We start from the raw sequence: 14,068 nt of genomic DNA, 5'->3' as shown, positions 1-14,068 counted from the left end.
ATGATGTTTGGCAAAACCAATTTGACAGTGGAAATCCACCATCAATCATTCATTCCAGTCTACCATCCATTTAAGACAACCGTTTTGACGATCAATAGATATTGTACCTCTTCTTCATGTTCATTCATTTCACTTTCATTCCCAGACTGTTCCTCTGTTTCTGCTCCGCCCTCTTCTTCCTCATCGTCATCATCATCATCCTGGTTTTCTTCTCCTTCTCCCAGACCAGACAGCTTATCTGACTTGGAATCTTTCCCATCAATAACAAGGCCTACGAAAATATACCAAATTCAATGTTTAAAAAAATTTAGAAACTGACTTTTTATGTCTTACAAAACCAGATATCAGGTTAACATTTACCAAGGACCATATGAAATTTCCTTAGAGTAGGTACAAGCGCAATTGCTTTGCCAAAATAATCTACTGGAAGGAATTTAAGGAACTGTCATTAATCTTACTTTTCAGTTTGTTTTTCATTCCTAGATCCCCCACACGTGCCTCTAATTCAGTGGTGAAAGGACCAAGTTGATGCTCTGCCAATTCCAATTCCCCTAATTAACCACTACTTCAGTGGAAACTGATTCATTTGGCAATATTCTCCCATTTTCTGTGACATAATGAATCACAATAACATCCTGGACTCCACTCAGCACTTCCATTTACAAAAAAGCTGACATCTGCAATTCATTATTAGTAAATCATGTGTCTACACAAAATTTACAATACACACACAAAGTGTGGGTAAACAAAAACTATGGGTGATGTTTTACCATGCTACATTAACACTTAAACGAACGCTTATTCTGTAACGATGTGGAACGAGATACCATATGAACGGAACGGGATACCATATGAACGGAACAGTGTTACTTATCCTAGGTAAGTGACAGCACCCTCTCGGTCGTGCACTGAAATGTCAGTTTACATTACATACGTATGTACACGTGTAAAACTTGAACCTACAATCTTCACACTCAAAACTTGGATAAATATGCACGTCTTCAGGTTCACTACTGCCACTAGTTCCACTTTTCAGAACTGCAACATTCAAGTTACTTATGCTACCTCCCAACCCTTTTTAGAGGGGCCACTCAGCACCAATGGGGAAAACCATTTAAAGGATGAACTCAAGAGAAAATGAGACAACACCACAGCTGAAGGAAGGTCAAATGGTCTGTGCAGATAAGAACAAAAGAAATAGGAGGCCTTTCAGCCCATCGAGTCAACTCCGCTGTTCAATCAGATCATGGCCAATCTGATTGTGGCCTTAGCTCCACTTTCCTGCCTGTCCACCTTAACCCTTGGCTCCCTTGTCAATCAAAAATCTGTCCAATTCCAGCTTCAATATGTGCATTGACCCAGCCACCACTGCTCCCTGTGGAAGAGAATTCCAACATTGACAACTCTCTGAAAAATGAAGGTCCTCTTCATTTCTGTCTTAAGTGGGAAGAGTCCTTATTCTGAAACTATGCCCTCTTAGTTCTAGATGCCCCCACAAGAGGAAACATCCTCTCAGCATCCACCCTGTCATGCCCCCTCAAAATCTCATAGATCCTTGACAGGAATTAAACAAGGAATTTCTTGGATGGGATCTTTCTGAAATATCTTATTATAATAAGAATTATACAGGTATAGCGTTGGAGTAGGTTTTGTCAACTTTGCTTGAACTCATTGCGCCTAACACATTTTAGTCATCACAGCTGTTCATTCTTCACCATTTAATAGCAAAATTATTTCAAGCATGCTGCAGCTCCTACACTAGACTCTGGAAAAGGGAAGTTCAAGGACGTTGTCACACCTTGCAAAATGTCAAATTCAATCAGATAAGGAGGGGGGAATTATTCAGAAGATTGGTAAATCCCCTCAATACAAAGCAACAATTAATCTCAAAAACATTGAATGTTCTTCATCAGAGAGTTGTTACCTGAAACTGAGAGAGTTAGATAAAGACAGAGGAGGAGGGAATATTTGCTGTGCAGATTAAAAAGAAAATGCAATAGTGCTGGTAATCTGAAGTAAAACTACAGCATATCAGAGTTCTGAATGAATTAACCCTCAACCATTAATTATCTTTCTCTTTTTTAACTGATCTGCTGTACTTTGCCATAGTTTTCTGTTGTTATTGCGTATTAAACGCTTAATTTATCATTCTGCTAAAAGGAACCCGAGACAATGTTAAATGTCTAAATCACACAACTTTGGAATGAGACTTAGGACTGGAACGAGATCTTGAGTCTGTTTGGACAACAAGAACAAAATAATAAAACCCATCAATCCATTTGCTAGAAATAACAAATTGTTCTTTGCACAGTAACTCTTTAGATAAGGGAGGAAAAATACAGAGATAAAATTTTTTAAATGGGGTTTGTTTACCATTCCACATGGCCAAGGCTGAAATTGTCAAACTCTCATGTATATCTTGTTTAAAAAACATGGAACTGGAATGAAACACGCCTTAATCTTTGAAGTTCAAGTTTCAAAGAGCTCTGAAGGGCAGCAGTATTTTTTCTATTTCAAAATAAAGGAATACTGGATAGGTTGAAAAGGAATATTTAGAAAACATATCGGCCTATTGAAATAGCAAGTTCTGCCAATGGAAATAAATCAGATACTGTACAACTACAAAAATTGTTAAATCATTAATTACATATGTAGCAACTCTCATGAAAATACAACATTCTGAGGGTGATTATTAAAAAAATGCAAGAATAAACAATAGTGAAATCAAGTCAAAAGGTTGGCGGGATATTTCCATCACAAAAAATGCTGACAATGTGAACTTGTCCATGACCCAACTAATTACATTTTACCAACTTTCTTTCCAAAACTCCTTTATGCAGTTCACTAGTGAGCAATAACGAATGATTGAAAAATAAGGAAATCACCCAGATCAAGTCTTCGCTCAGCGGCAGCACTCCGAGTCAGAGAACCATACTCCGTTCAAGCCTTGCTCCAGACCTCAAGAACTACACCATGCTGATGCTCGGCGACTGAGGGAGTACTTTATGCATTTCAGAAACCTGTGCCATAAGATTCCATGATGATATGAATTCCTAATGGCATGGGCTGAAAACATAAAATTTTCACTAAATGGAATTACTAATTTGGCTGCAATTGGCAATTTCAGAGAGGACGCAGATTGGTTGTTACTAGAAATAGAAAAAAAATGTCATCTGATGTAGCAGGCAATACTATTCAAAAATTGGGGCTGAGGCACAATTTCAGGGTAAAGTAGAGGGAGTTGTAATCTGTCTCTCGCTGTACCATAAATAACTGTGGTGTGTTAATTGTAGTGGTTGCTTAAAGGCTTCCCCCACCGCCTCCAATTAAGTTAGAAGAGACTGATGCAGGATTCCTAGCTGCCAGCAGCAGATTGTCAATTAAGTTCATTAATGAGCCAATTTACACCCATTAACCCTGAGCAAACTGCAATTTAGTGGTAGCTCAGGGATTAAATGGAGGCCACACAGGTCTCCCGCGCTCTCAGAAGGCCGCTCAGAAAAAAGCCTGTCAGTCCCTCTGTGATCCGGGCCCTCGGGTGGATTCAGTACCACCAGCAGTCACCGATCCCACTGGCGGGGGTGGAACGAGACGTTGCCAGCATCTGATTGGCTAACACTTGGACCACAATTGCGGGGAAAGCCCAAAGGCGGCCAATTAAGTGCCTGAAGGGGCACTGTTCCCTGCTGGTTCATTGGCCTGTGGACAAGGCCGCCATCGGCCCAACAAAATCTCAGGCATCATAAACAACCAGAGATTTAGGTAGGGTGACCAGATTGGTCTGAGGGCTGCTCCACTGCCTCCCAGACAACCGGCGGAATCTACGCTATCATGTGTAATTGCGTGCAGGAGGGTAGGATCATGGTGTTAGGCTTTTGGCTCGTACCTTGTCCTGGTGACAACACTTTATACTACAGAAAAGGGCCCTTGTTATCCACAAGAGGGCAAAAATGCAACTGTCAGTCATTCATAGCCTTGATGTTAGCCTTTGCTGCCTCTGACTTGGTCTGAAAATGAAACTTACACCTGACCTGGATTTAGTCAGGATAGAATTCACATCTATACATTAAGAGTTTACAGAGTCAATGAATTTGGTTGTTAGAACATAGGTTTAAATAGATTTCAGATCTTAACCTTCAAAATGAAAAGTGAATGTTACACATTTGAGCACACCACATTGGAAAGGAGTCAGTTAGCATATATGGTGCGGTGAAGTGTCAGCAATTTAGCAAAGCCCTCTGAGCCTCTCCAACTGCCCTCCCATTTCATGTCCTACAGGTCTTGTATATATTCCAGCATACATATCATAATGGGTGGTTCAAGTGGGCAGCTGGAAGAATGGATGGTTTTACTCAGTTGTCAGGAAGATATAATAATGTCATTGGAATTTATTGTAAAATACTGGTATCTGTGTCTATATGTGCCTGTGTGTGGTGTCTGTGAGACTTAGGTTAGAGGCACGTGGTCTGAAGGCTTTGATGTTTTAGGAGATAAGCTGGGTTTGAAATGTTAAGTATGTAAACATGGGGGAAATTTAGAATGTAAGGTGTAAAAGGATGTTTGTATTTTTGAATCATAGAATCACAGTGCAGGAGAGGCCATTCGGCCCATCGAGTCTGCACCGACACATGAAAAACACCTGACTTACCTACCTAATCCCATTTACCAGCACTTGGCCCATTGCCTTGAATGTTATAATGTGCCAAGTGCTCATCCAGGTACTTCTTAAAGGATGAGAGGCAACCCGCCTCCACCACCCTCCCAGGCAGTGCATTCCAGACCGTCACCACCCTCTGGGTAAAAAGGTTTTCCTCACATCCCCCCTAAACCTCCTGCCCATCACCTTGAACTTATGCCCCCTCGTGACTGACCCTCCAATTAAGGGGAACAACTGCTTCCTATCAACCCTGTCCATGCCCCTCATAATCTTGTACACCTCGATCAGGTCACCCCTCAGTCTTCTCTACTCCAATGAAAACAACCCAAGTCTATCCAACCTCTCTTCATAATTTAAATGTTTCATCCCAGGCAACATCCTGGTGAATCTCCTCTGCACCCCCACCAATGCAATCACATCCTTCCTATAATGTGGCGACCAGAACTGCACACAGTACTCCAGCTGTGGCCTCACCAAGGTTCTATACAACTCCAACATGACCTCCCTACTTTTGTAATCTATGCCTCGATTGATGAAGGCAAGTGCCCCATATGCCTTTTTCACTACCCCACTGACATGCCCCTTCGCCTTCAGAGATCTATGGACACACACTCCAAGGTCCCTTTGTTCCTCAGAACTTCCTAGTGCCATGACGTTCATTGAATACTTCCTTGTCAAATTACTCCTTCCAAAGTGTATCACCTCACACTTTTCAGGGTTAAGTTCCATCTGCCACTTATCTGCCCATTTGACCATCCCGTCTATATCTTCCTGTAGCCCAAGACACTCAACCTCACTGTTAACCACCTGGCCAATCTTTGTGTCATCCGCAAACTTACTAATCCTACCCCCACAGAGTCATCTATGTCATTTATATAAATGACAAATAATAGGGGACCCAGCACAGATCCCTGTGGTACGCCACTGGACACTGGCTTCCAGTCACTAAAGCATCCTGCTATCATCATCCTCTGTCTCCTACAACTAAGCCAATTTTGAATCCACCTTATCAAATTACCCTGTATCCTGTGTCCCTTTGCCTTCTTTAAAAGTCTCCCATGTGGGACCTTGTCAAAGGCTTTGCTGAAATCCATATAAACTACATCAACTGCACTACCCTCATCTACACACCTGGTCACCTCCTCAAAAAATTCAATCAGATTTGTTAGGCATGACCTCCCTCTGACAAAGCCATGCTGACTATCCCTGATCAAACCATGCCTCTCCAAGTGGAGATAGATAATCTCCTTCAGAAATTTCTCCAATAGTTTCCCTACCACTGACGTGAGACTCACTGGCCTGTAGTTCCCTGGCTTATCTCTACAACCCTTCTAAAATAGCAGAACCACATTAGTTGTTCTCCAGTCCTCTGGCACCTCCCCAGTCGCCAGAGAGGAATTAAAAATAAACTAGAGTAGATTGTTTTCAAAGGAGGGGTGAAATGTGTCACCTAGCCAGGTGAAGTTCAGAAACAGTGTGTTTATTTTTCCTAAAGATTACTGGTAAAATTAGTACTATGAGAGATTTTTAAGATCAGGGAAGTCCAAAGACACAGTGAAACAATGGGATGTGCATTCAAAGGGGAAAATATGTACAGAGGAGCAAAGACTGTGTGTAAGGGTAGGCATTTTGAGATCTAATAAGTGTGAAAAGCCTTCAGCATCTACGTCTCAAGCTGTTGTCTACAACAAACTGAAGTTAAGAAATCTCACTTTGGATTGTTCAGGGTACCAAACACATCTTCCCTTCACACCCCCCGCCCGCTTTCCGCAGGAATCGTTCCCTTCGGGACACCCTGGTCCACTCCTCCATCACCCCCTACACCTCAACCCCCTCCCACGGCACCTTCCCATGCAACTGCAGAAGGTGGAACACCTGCCCCTTTACTTCCACCCTCCTAACTGTCCAAAAGCCCAAACACTCCTTTCAAGTGAATCAGCGCTTCACTTGCACTTCCCTCAATTTAGTCTACTGTGTTCGCTGCTCCCAACGCGGCCTCCTTTACATTGGAGAGACCAAACGCAGACTGGGTGACCGCTTTGCGGAACACCTTCGGTCTGTCTGCAGGCATGACCAAGACTTCCCAGTCGCTTGCCATTTCAATGCACCACCCTGCTCTCATGCCCACATGTCCGTCCTTGGCCTGCTGCAATGTTCCAGTGAAGCTCAACGCAAACTGGAGGAACAGCACCTCATCTTCCGACTAGGCACTTTACAGCCTTCCGGACTTAATACTGAGTTCAACAATTTCAGATCATGAACTCTCTCCTCCATCCCCACTCCCTTTCCGATACCCCTTTTTCCAATAATTTATAATAAAAAAAAAAAATCTTTCCCCACCTATTTTTAAATTTATTTCGATCTATTGTTTTATCTCCACCTTGTAGCCTATTTCAATCCCTTACCCCCACCCCACCCCCACTAGGGCCATCTGCCACTAGCTTGTCCTGCCTGCTACCCTTAATGTCCCCATTAGCACATTCCTTAGATAATATCACCACCGTCAACACCCCATTTGTCCTTTTGTCTATGACATCTTTGGCAATCTCTTGTCTCCACCTAACACTGGCCCCCTATCCAGCTCCACCTGTCCCATTCCCCCTCTACCAGCTTATATTTCACCTCATTTCTCTATTTCCTTAGTTCTGATGAAGAGTCATTCGGACTTGAAACATCAACTGTATTCCTCTCCGCAGATGCTGTCAGACCTGCTGAGTCTTTCCGGGTATTTTTGTTTTTGTTTCAGATTTCCAGCATCCGCAGTATTTTGCTTTTATCATGTTCCTTTGCCTGGTCTCTTAAAATCTGTGTGTCTTATTGTTGCCTTGACGGAGGTGTAGCTGGAAGTCAGGCTAATTAGGGGATTTAGAAGTTATTATAGTAGTAATTTGTAGACATATGTATGTTCCTAAAAATCATTTCTCTTATTAATAAATGTTTAATCTAGTTTTGTAAAAACCTATAAGGCTTGGTGGTCTTATTTGTACTGAATTCAAAGCCACATCTCGAAACATACAAATTGGAAAAATAGTTGTGGCAGTTGTCTCAAGTTTCCCTCTGGGATTTGAACAACTCAGCATTTACCATCGGCTGTGCCATAACACGGTTTTTTCCCTGTGTCCATCACAGTGAAGACTCAGAGCCCCAAAATCAAGACACAAGATTTGAACAGCAGTGCAAGTGTACTAAAAACAAAAAACTGCGGATGCTGGAAATCCAAAACAAAAACAGAATTACCTGGAAAAACTCAGCCGGTCTGGCCAGACCTGCTGAGTGCAAGTGTACTATTTGGTTAAACCTGTAATAATATTCATTACAGGAGAAAAAGAGATTGCTATATCAATATAATCAAGCAATAGCTTGTCATATGTAAAAGTCTGAAGACTTATGATTTTTGTTAAAACAAATGTAGGCTACAAAAGATAAAAAATAGCTTGCTTTTTTTAAATAGGGCCTTTCATGACCTCAGGACAAAGCACTTTACAGCTAATGAAGTACCTCTGAAGTGTTGTCATTGTTGTATTGCAGGAAACCCGACAGTCAATTTGAACACAGCAAGCTCCCCAAACAGCAACATGATAATAGCCATATAATCCACTTACTCTGATATTATACGAAGGATTGATAAATGTTGGATAGATATTGGCCACAACACTGGCTATAACTCCCATGATTCTCTTCAAAATAGAGCCATGGGATCTCAGGCAGGCAGGGCCTCAATTTAATGTCTCATCCAAAAAATAGATGGTCAGTTGTCACATTTCAGTGACCTGTAGCACCAGCAACTTAGTAACACCAACTTTGAAGAGGTCATCTTTTAAACATTTAATTAATGTGCATTCTGGGTGATCTGGTGTATTTATCCTGCTGTATTTATACATCTAAACCTAACAATTAATATGAATTTGCTGATTCAAAAACAAGAACATAGATTCTTCAGCTGTAATCGTTAAGTTTTCATGAACATATCAGGAATTATATTCACTAAACTCTAAATTCAAAGCCAAAAAATTAAAATCAAACAAAGGAGGTATTAAAAGGAGTAAGTGTCAAGGAACGTGAAGGTCAATTGACAGATATGGATGTAAAATTTCCCAGTTATCCGTGTCAAATTATTTTAGGGCACAAGTTCCTAAAACGAGTGGCTTTAGGAGTTAATGTCTCTTCACCATGCTTGGAAATTAAAAGGAGCTTATTCAAAAGTTAACTGAAAAACATTAGGACATCGGATAAACTGGTTCAATATTTGGCAAACGATTAGCTAAATTTATTACCCAAAATAGAGCCCTGTATCACATAGAATAAAATGTACACATTAAGAAAAATTATTCCAGCAGGATAATTTAATCTTGGAGTTCAGAAATAACTTGAATTTTGCTATTTCAATACATGACTAACAATTTCGAGATTTATACTATTTCTGGTCTAATTTTAGTTAGGAATGGTGGTACGCAGGAAAGAGGAAGGGTAAGGTCGGAAAGAAGAACTGTTTTATATTTTAAAAATTCCCAAAGGATACTCATATAGTTTACCAATGTCTGTTTGCTGAAGGGAACAATTTTCCTACACCTAAAAGTGCTTGGAATGCAAAGGTTTTCTTTAGGAAACTGTTATTGATATGAAAAGTAACAGCCAATTAGTTCCCAAATTTGTTTTTTTAAAAGAAGTAATTGCCCCTTTATTTTAAAATTAATAACGAAAGGAGCTAATTCCAAGGCAAATAGGAAAAAAAAGTCAAATGAACTCTCAGCAAATTAAGACATCCAACTATAAACTATCCAAAATATAGTCTGGTGTGGCAAAAATTCCAAGAATTTAACTCACTTCTTGCTGTACCATAAATGCAATATCTTGGATACAGTATCAGTTAGTGATAGGCTTGTCAATCATTGTAACTGAAGACAAAAACAAAAATAAAAATACCTAGAAAAACTCAGCAGGTCTGACAGCATCTGCGGAGAGGATTACAGTTAACGTTTCGAGTCCGTATGACTCTTCAACAGAACGAAGGAAAAATAGAAGAGAGGTGAAATATAAGCTGGTTTTAGGGGGGATGGGACACGTAAAGCTGGATAGACGGTCAGTGATAGGTGGAGATAGCCAAAAGATGTCATAGACAAAAGGACAAAGAGGTGTTGACGGTGGAGATATTAGCTAAAAAATATGCTAATCGGTGACATTAAGGGTAGAAAGCAGGACAAGCAAGATACAGATAGCCCTAGTGGGGGTGAGGTGGGGGGAAGGGATCGAAATAGGCTAAAAGGTAGAGATAAAACAATAGATGGAAATACATTTAAAAATAATGGAAATAGGTGGGAAAAGAAAAATCTATATAAATTATTGGAAAAAAGGGGGATCAGAAAGGGCGTGGGGATGGAGGAGAGAGTTCATGATCTAAAGTTGTTGAACTCAATATTCAGTCTGGAAGGCTGTAAAGGGCCTAGTCGGAAGATGAGATGCTGTTCCTCCAGTTTGCGTTGAGCTTCACTGGAACATTGCAGCAATTGTTATCTGAGACAATCCTACCCCTCCTTGCTAAATCCATGAGACAAAGAACAAAAGCCCTTTGAAAACTAAGCTCTCAGTATTTACAAAGTGTCAAAATTAACAATGACGTACAAGCACATTACTACCAGATCATTCAGCATCATTCCAGTTTGTTAAACTCTTAAGTGGGAGAAATTTATTCACAGCACTATTCAAATAAATTTCTCCCACTAAATACTGACGCATATCCACCCATGCCAGAATATTTGGCACAAGTTTTATCCGCTAAAATAGACTTCCACCTGGTATCCACTGGCATATAGATATTTTTCTTCCTCCTACAGAAGACATTCAGGCCAAAGCATTACTGCAACTCAGCCTATCATCTGGTTTATTATTTAAGAAAATATGGGTTTTGCCAATGATTCATCTCGTTAAGAGAGTGATTATCTGAGCCTTAGGTGTCAGTAAGATTCCATGGTTATTCCCCAATAGATGTTAAGATAGCAGTTCTAGGGGCACTCTTTAAGCAACCTCAACGCCCATGGGATACTGTGGAGAAAAATCAGCCACGGTTCCTTCCATAAACCTAGCTGAACGCGTGGACATTAAGAGAACAATGGCATTTACATAGTACCATTATTATAGTAAAATGTCCCAAGCTGCTTCAGAGAAGTGTTGCCAAACAAAATTTGACACCGAGCTATGAAAGGAAATATCAAAGCAGATGGGGTAGGTTTTAATGAGTGTTTTAAAGGGGAAAAGAAAGGTTGACAGCTGAGAGGTCTGGGGAAGTATTCCAGAGCTTAGGGCCTTGGCAGCAGAAAGCACGGCTGCAGATTGTGGAGCGATTAAAATTGGGGATGTGCAAGAAACTAGAATTGGAGAACTACAAAAATTTCAAAGGGTTGTAGGGCTGGAGGAGATTATGGAGATAGGGAGGAGCAAGACCATGGGGGGATTTGAGAACAAGGATGCACATTTTAAAACTGAATTGTTGCCAGATGGGGAACCAATGCAGGTTTTTGAGCACGGTGGTTATGAGTGAACAGCACTTGATGCAAGCAAGAACATGGCTGCAACAGAATTTTAAATAAGCTTACATTTATGGAGGAAAGAAGATGGGAGGGCAGCCACAAGTATGGTGGAATAGTTAAGTCTAGAATGAACAGAAAATACAAGTTTAAGTAAGGAAAGCCAGAGGGTCCAAAAACATTCTTGAAATGCATTTGTCTTCCAGATTAATACAGTGGAAAGTTTTGGGGCAGAGGTACAGGGAAGTGAAATGGAGGAACTGTGAATCCTGCACAGAGGTAGCTATTTGCCCCATCACGTCTAATTTAACTCTTTCGAGGAGCAATCCAGAGTCCCACTCCTCTGCTTTATTCCCATATTACTGCAATTTTCTTCTCCTTCAAGAATTTATTAAATTCCTTTTTGAAGGCCACTATTGAATCTGTATCACCCTGTCACAAACAGTGCATTCCAAACCTTAATCACTTGTTGCACGATAATGCCTTTCCACATGTCTGCCAATCACCTTAAATCGATTCCCTCTGTTTACTGACCCTTCAGCAACAGGAAATAGTTTGTCTCTTTATTTCAGATTGATAAGTTCGAAACATGGAAAGAGTATACATATTTTTCTGCTCAAGTAGCTTAGCATTACATAGAGTATATGAGTCATACGCCATTTTGAAAATACAAGTATAGTGCAAAAGCAAATCACCAATTACAATTTTTTTTGCACCATCACTTAATTTAATCAAAAGGTTAAATGCTTTGGCAACAGACAGTGTGATAAAACTCTGCCTAAACTCGTCATTTTAAACAGCTTTATAAATTTCCTCTTAGCTTTCTTTACTCTAAGGAGAATAACCCCAACATCTCAGACAACCAATGCCTCCACAGGAAGCAGTAGGGCAAATGGGGGGAAAGAGTCTTTTTCCAGGTCATTCACTTGCACCTGCTTTTCTTCCATGCACCTTCTATAGTTGTTGCAGACAAACGGGGACTGTTCCCACTTGATAAATGTTTCAAAGGGGTCCTTGTGGTTTTCTTTTCTAACCAGAGTACAGGCTTTACTTCAACGATATGTAGAGGATGCACAAGAAACCAAAACTATTTCACCAGAAACTAGTTGATATTCTAGTAGAATATTTGCTTCTTTATTTCGTGTTTATAGCTTTGATTAGCAGTCAACACAACATTTGCTTTGTGCTATACTAATGGTTGAAATGCAATGAAAAAACGAATATACGTTGCTAAACCATCACAATATAAATTGAGCCATTCCTCACCTAGCTTAATTAAGAACTCGCGCTCGAGTTCCTGAACTTGTTTGATGGCCTCTTCAAGGGAGCCACAGAATTTCATCTTTGGTCGAAGAAGCTCAAGTATGTCACTAATCATGTAGTCGACATCAATAGGGAATGGGTGATCTTTCGTCCACACATCTAAACTCTTCTTCCACCAGATATAACGCTACAGATGCATAAACAGAAGGCTCTAGTTTGTTAGTATATACAGAAATTAAGTGATCATAATTCCAATAAATATGAAATAAAAGTCCTTATTGTTAAAAAATAAACTAACAGTAGCTACATGAAATAAATAATGGAATTCCATTGAGATTACACTCAATTATCCCAATACCTTTTATTAAGGTATTGAAATTAATAAAGTTAACAATACTATATTAATTAGAATTATATCAGGAAAAAAGATGTAATAAATTGGACAAGGTGCAAATGTGCTGCAGAGAACAAAACAAGTGTTGCAAAATTACTGGGAAGGGATTAAATGAGAGGTTGGAGCTGTTCACTAGGTGACTTACACTGTTATTCATACAAACTATATACAAATACATTTTCCAGTCATAGTAACCAACAAGAGTCAAATGTATAATTCAGCTCCTATCTGCCTCCATAAATGGTGCCACTTTGCAGGCTTTTTGGAAATCCACCTTTTTATTGAAAGATGCAACCAACTCCTTTTCTGATCACATTCAAAAACAGTGATACCTTGAAGGCAGAAGTAGCTGAAAAACTTGGTGCCATCAGTATAACTAAACAGCACATATCCCTATCCCTATCCTTTCCAATTTTAGCAGACATCAAGAAGGAAGTGCATGCAAGTGGAAATAGAATTGCTGTCCTACAGGGACCAGGGAGCAGGGCAACTTTGATCAGTCAGACTGACAACTGCCATGCTTTTTAGCCTCCACTTTTGCCATCTGGTTGCTTAAAACACCCTTTTGTTACTTTGAGTACTTATGACATTTATTTGTTCAGGCATCAGCGTCTAAGCGTTCAGTTAGCAGGGTTCGGTTCAGTGTCGGTTCACTGCCTGAGTCAGAAAGTTGTGGGTTTAAACATAACTCTGAACTTGAGCACATAATCTCCAGTCTGCCGATTCAGATTGATATTAAAGAAATAATGTGCATTTGTGTAGCACCCAGCATGAGCTCAGACATCCCAAAGCTTCACAGGCACTGAAGTATTTTTGAATTGTAGTCACTGTTGTAATGTAAGGAAAACACAGTACAGGTAGCCAATTACACTCAGGGAGCTTCGAGAAACAGCATCAGATAACTGGCCAGATAATCGACTTTAGTGATGTTGGTTAAGGGATAATATTGGCCAGGAAACAGGGAGAACTCACCTGCTCTTCTTCATATACTGATTTGGAAACTTGTACGTCTAATTGAGGGGACAAACATAGCTTTGGTTTGACATCTCATCCGAAACGTGACATCTCCAACAGTGTAGCACTCACTCGGTATTGCAATTAGGAGTCTGTCTAGATTATGTACTCACTATCCTCTCAATAATTCTCCCTCACTTATCTGATTGCAAAATGTCAAATTCAAGGTGTAACAACATCCTTGAACTTCCCTTTTCCGCAGTGTAGTGTAGGAGCTGC

General features: G+C 40.3%; 1 protein-coding gene across 1 annotated transcript in view; it reads right to left on the bottom strand.

Annotated features, from left to right (window-relative positions):
• Positions 1 to 14,068, bottom strand: part of upf2 (UPF2 regulator of nonsense mediated mRNA decay) — a 137,977-nt gene that overhangs the window by 58,175 nt on the left and 65,734 nt on the right. Inside the window, exons 17-18 of the mRNA XM_078552963.1 lie at positions 12,445 to 12,628; positions 108 to 271 (exon numbers count right to left, since the gene is read on the bottom strand). Of these exons, the coding sequence (XP_078409089.1) occupies positions 108 to 271; positions 12,445 to 12,628 (348 nt within the window). The remainder of the gene's footprint in view (positions 1 to 107; positions 272 to 12,444; positions 12,629 to 14,068) is intronic.

This window comes from Cetorhinus maximus, chromosome 12 (assembly GCF_964194155.1).
Source record: "Cetorhinus maximus chromosome 12, sCetMax3.hap1.1, whole genome shotgun sequence".
Lineage (NCBI taxonomy): Eukaryota > Metazoa > Chordata > Chondrichthyes > Lamniformes > Cetorhinidae > Cetorhinus > Cetorhinus maximus.
This window is presented reverse-complemented; position numbering and strand designations above follow the sequence as displayed.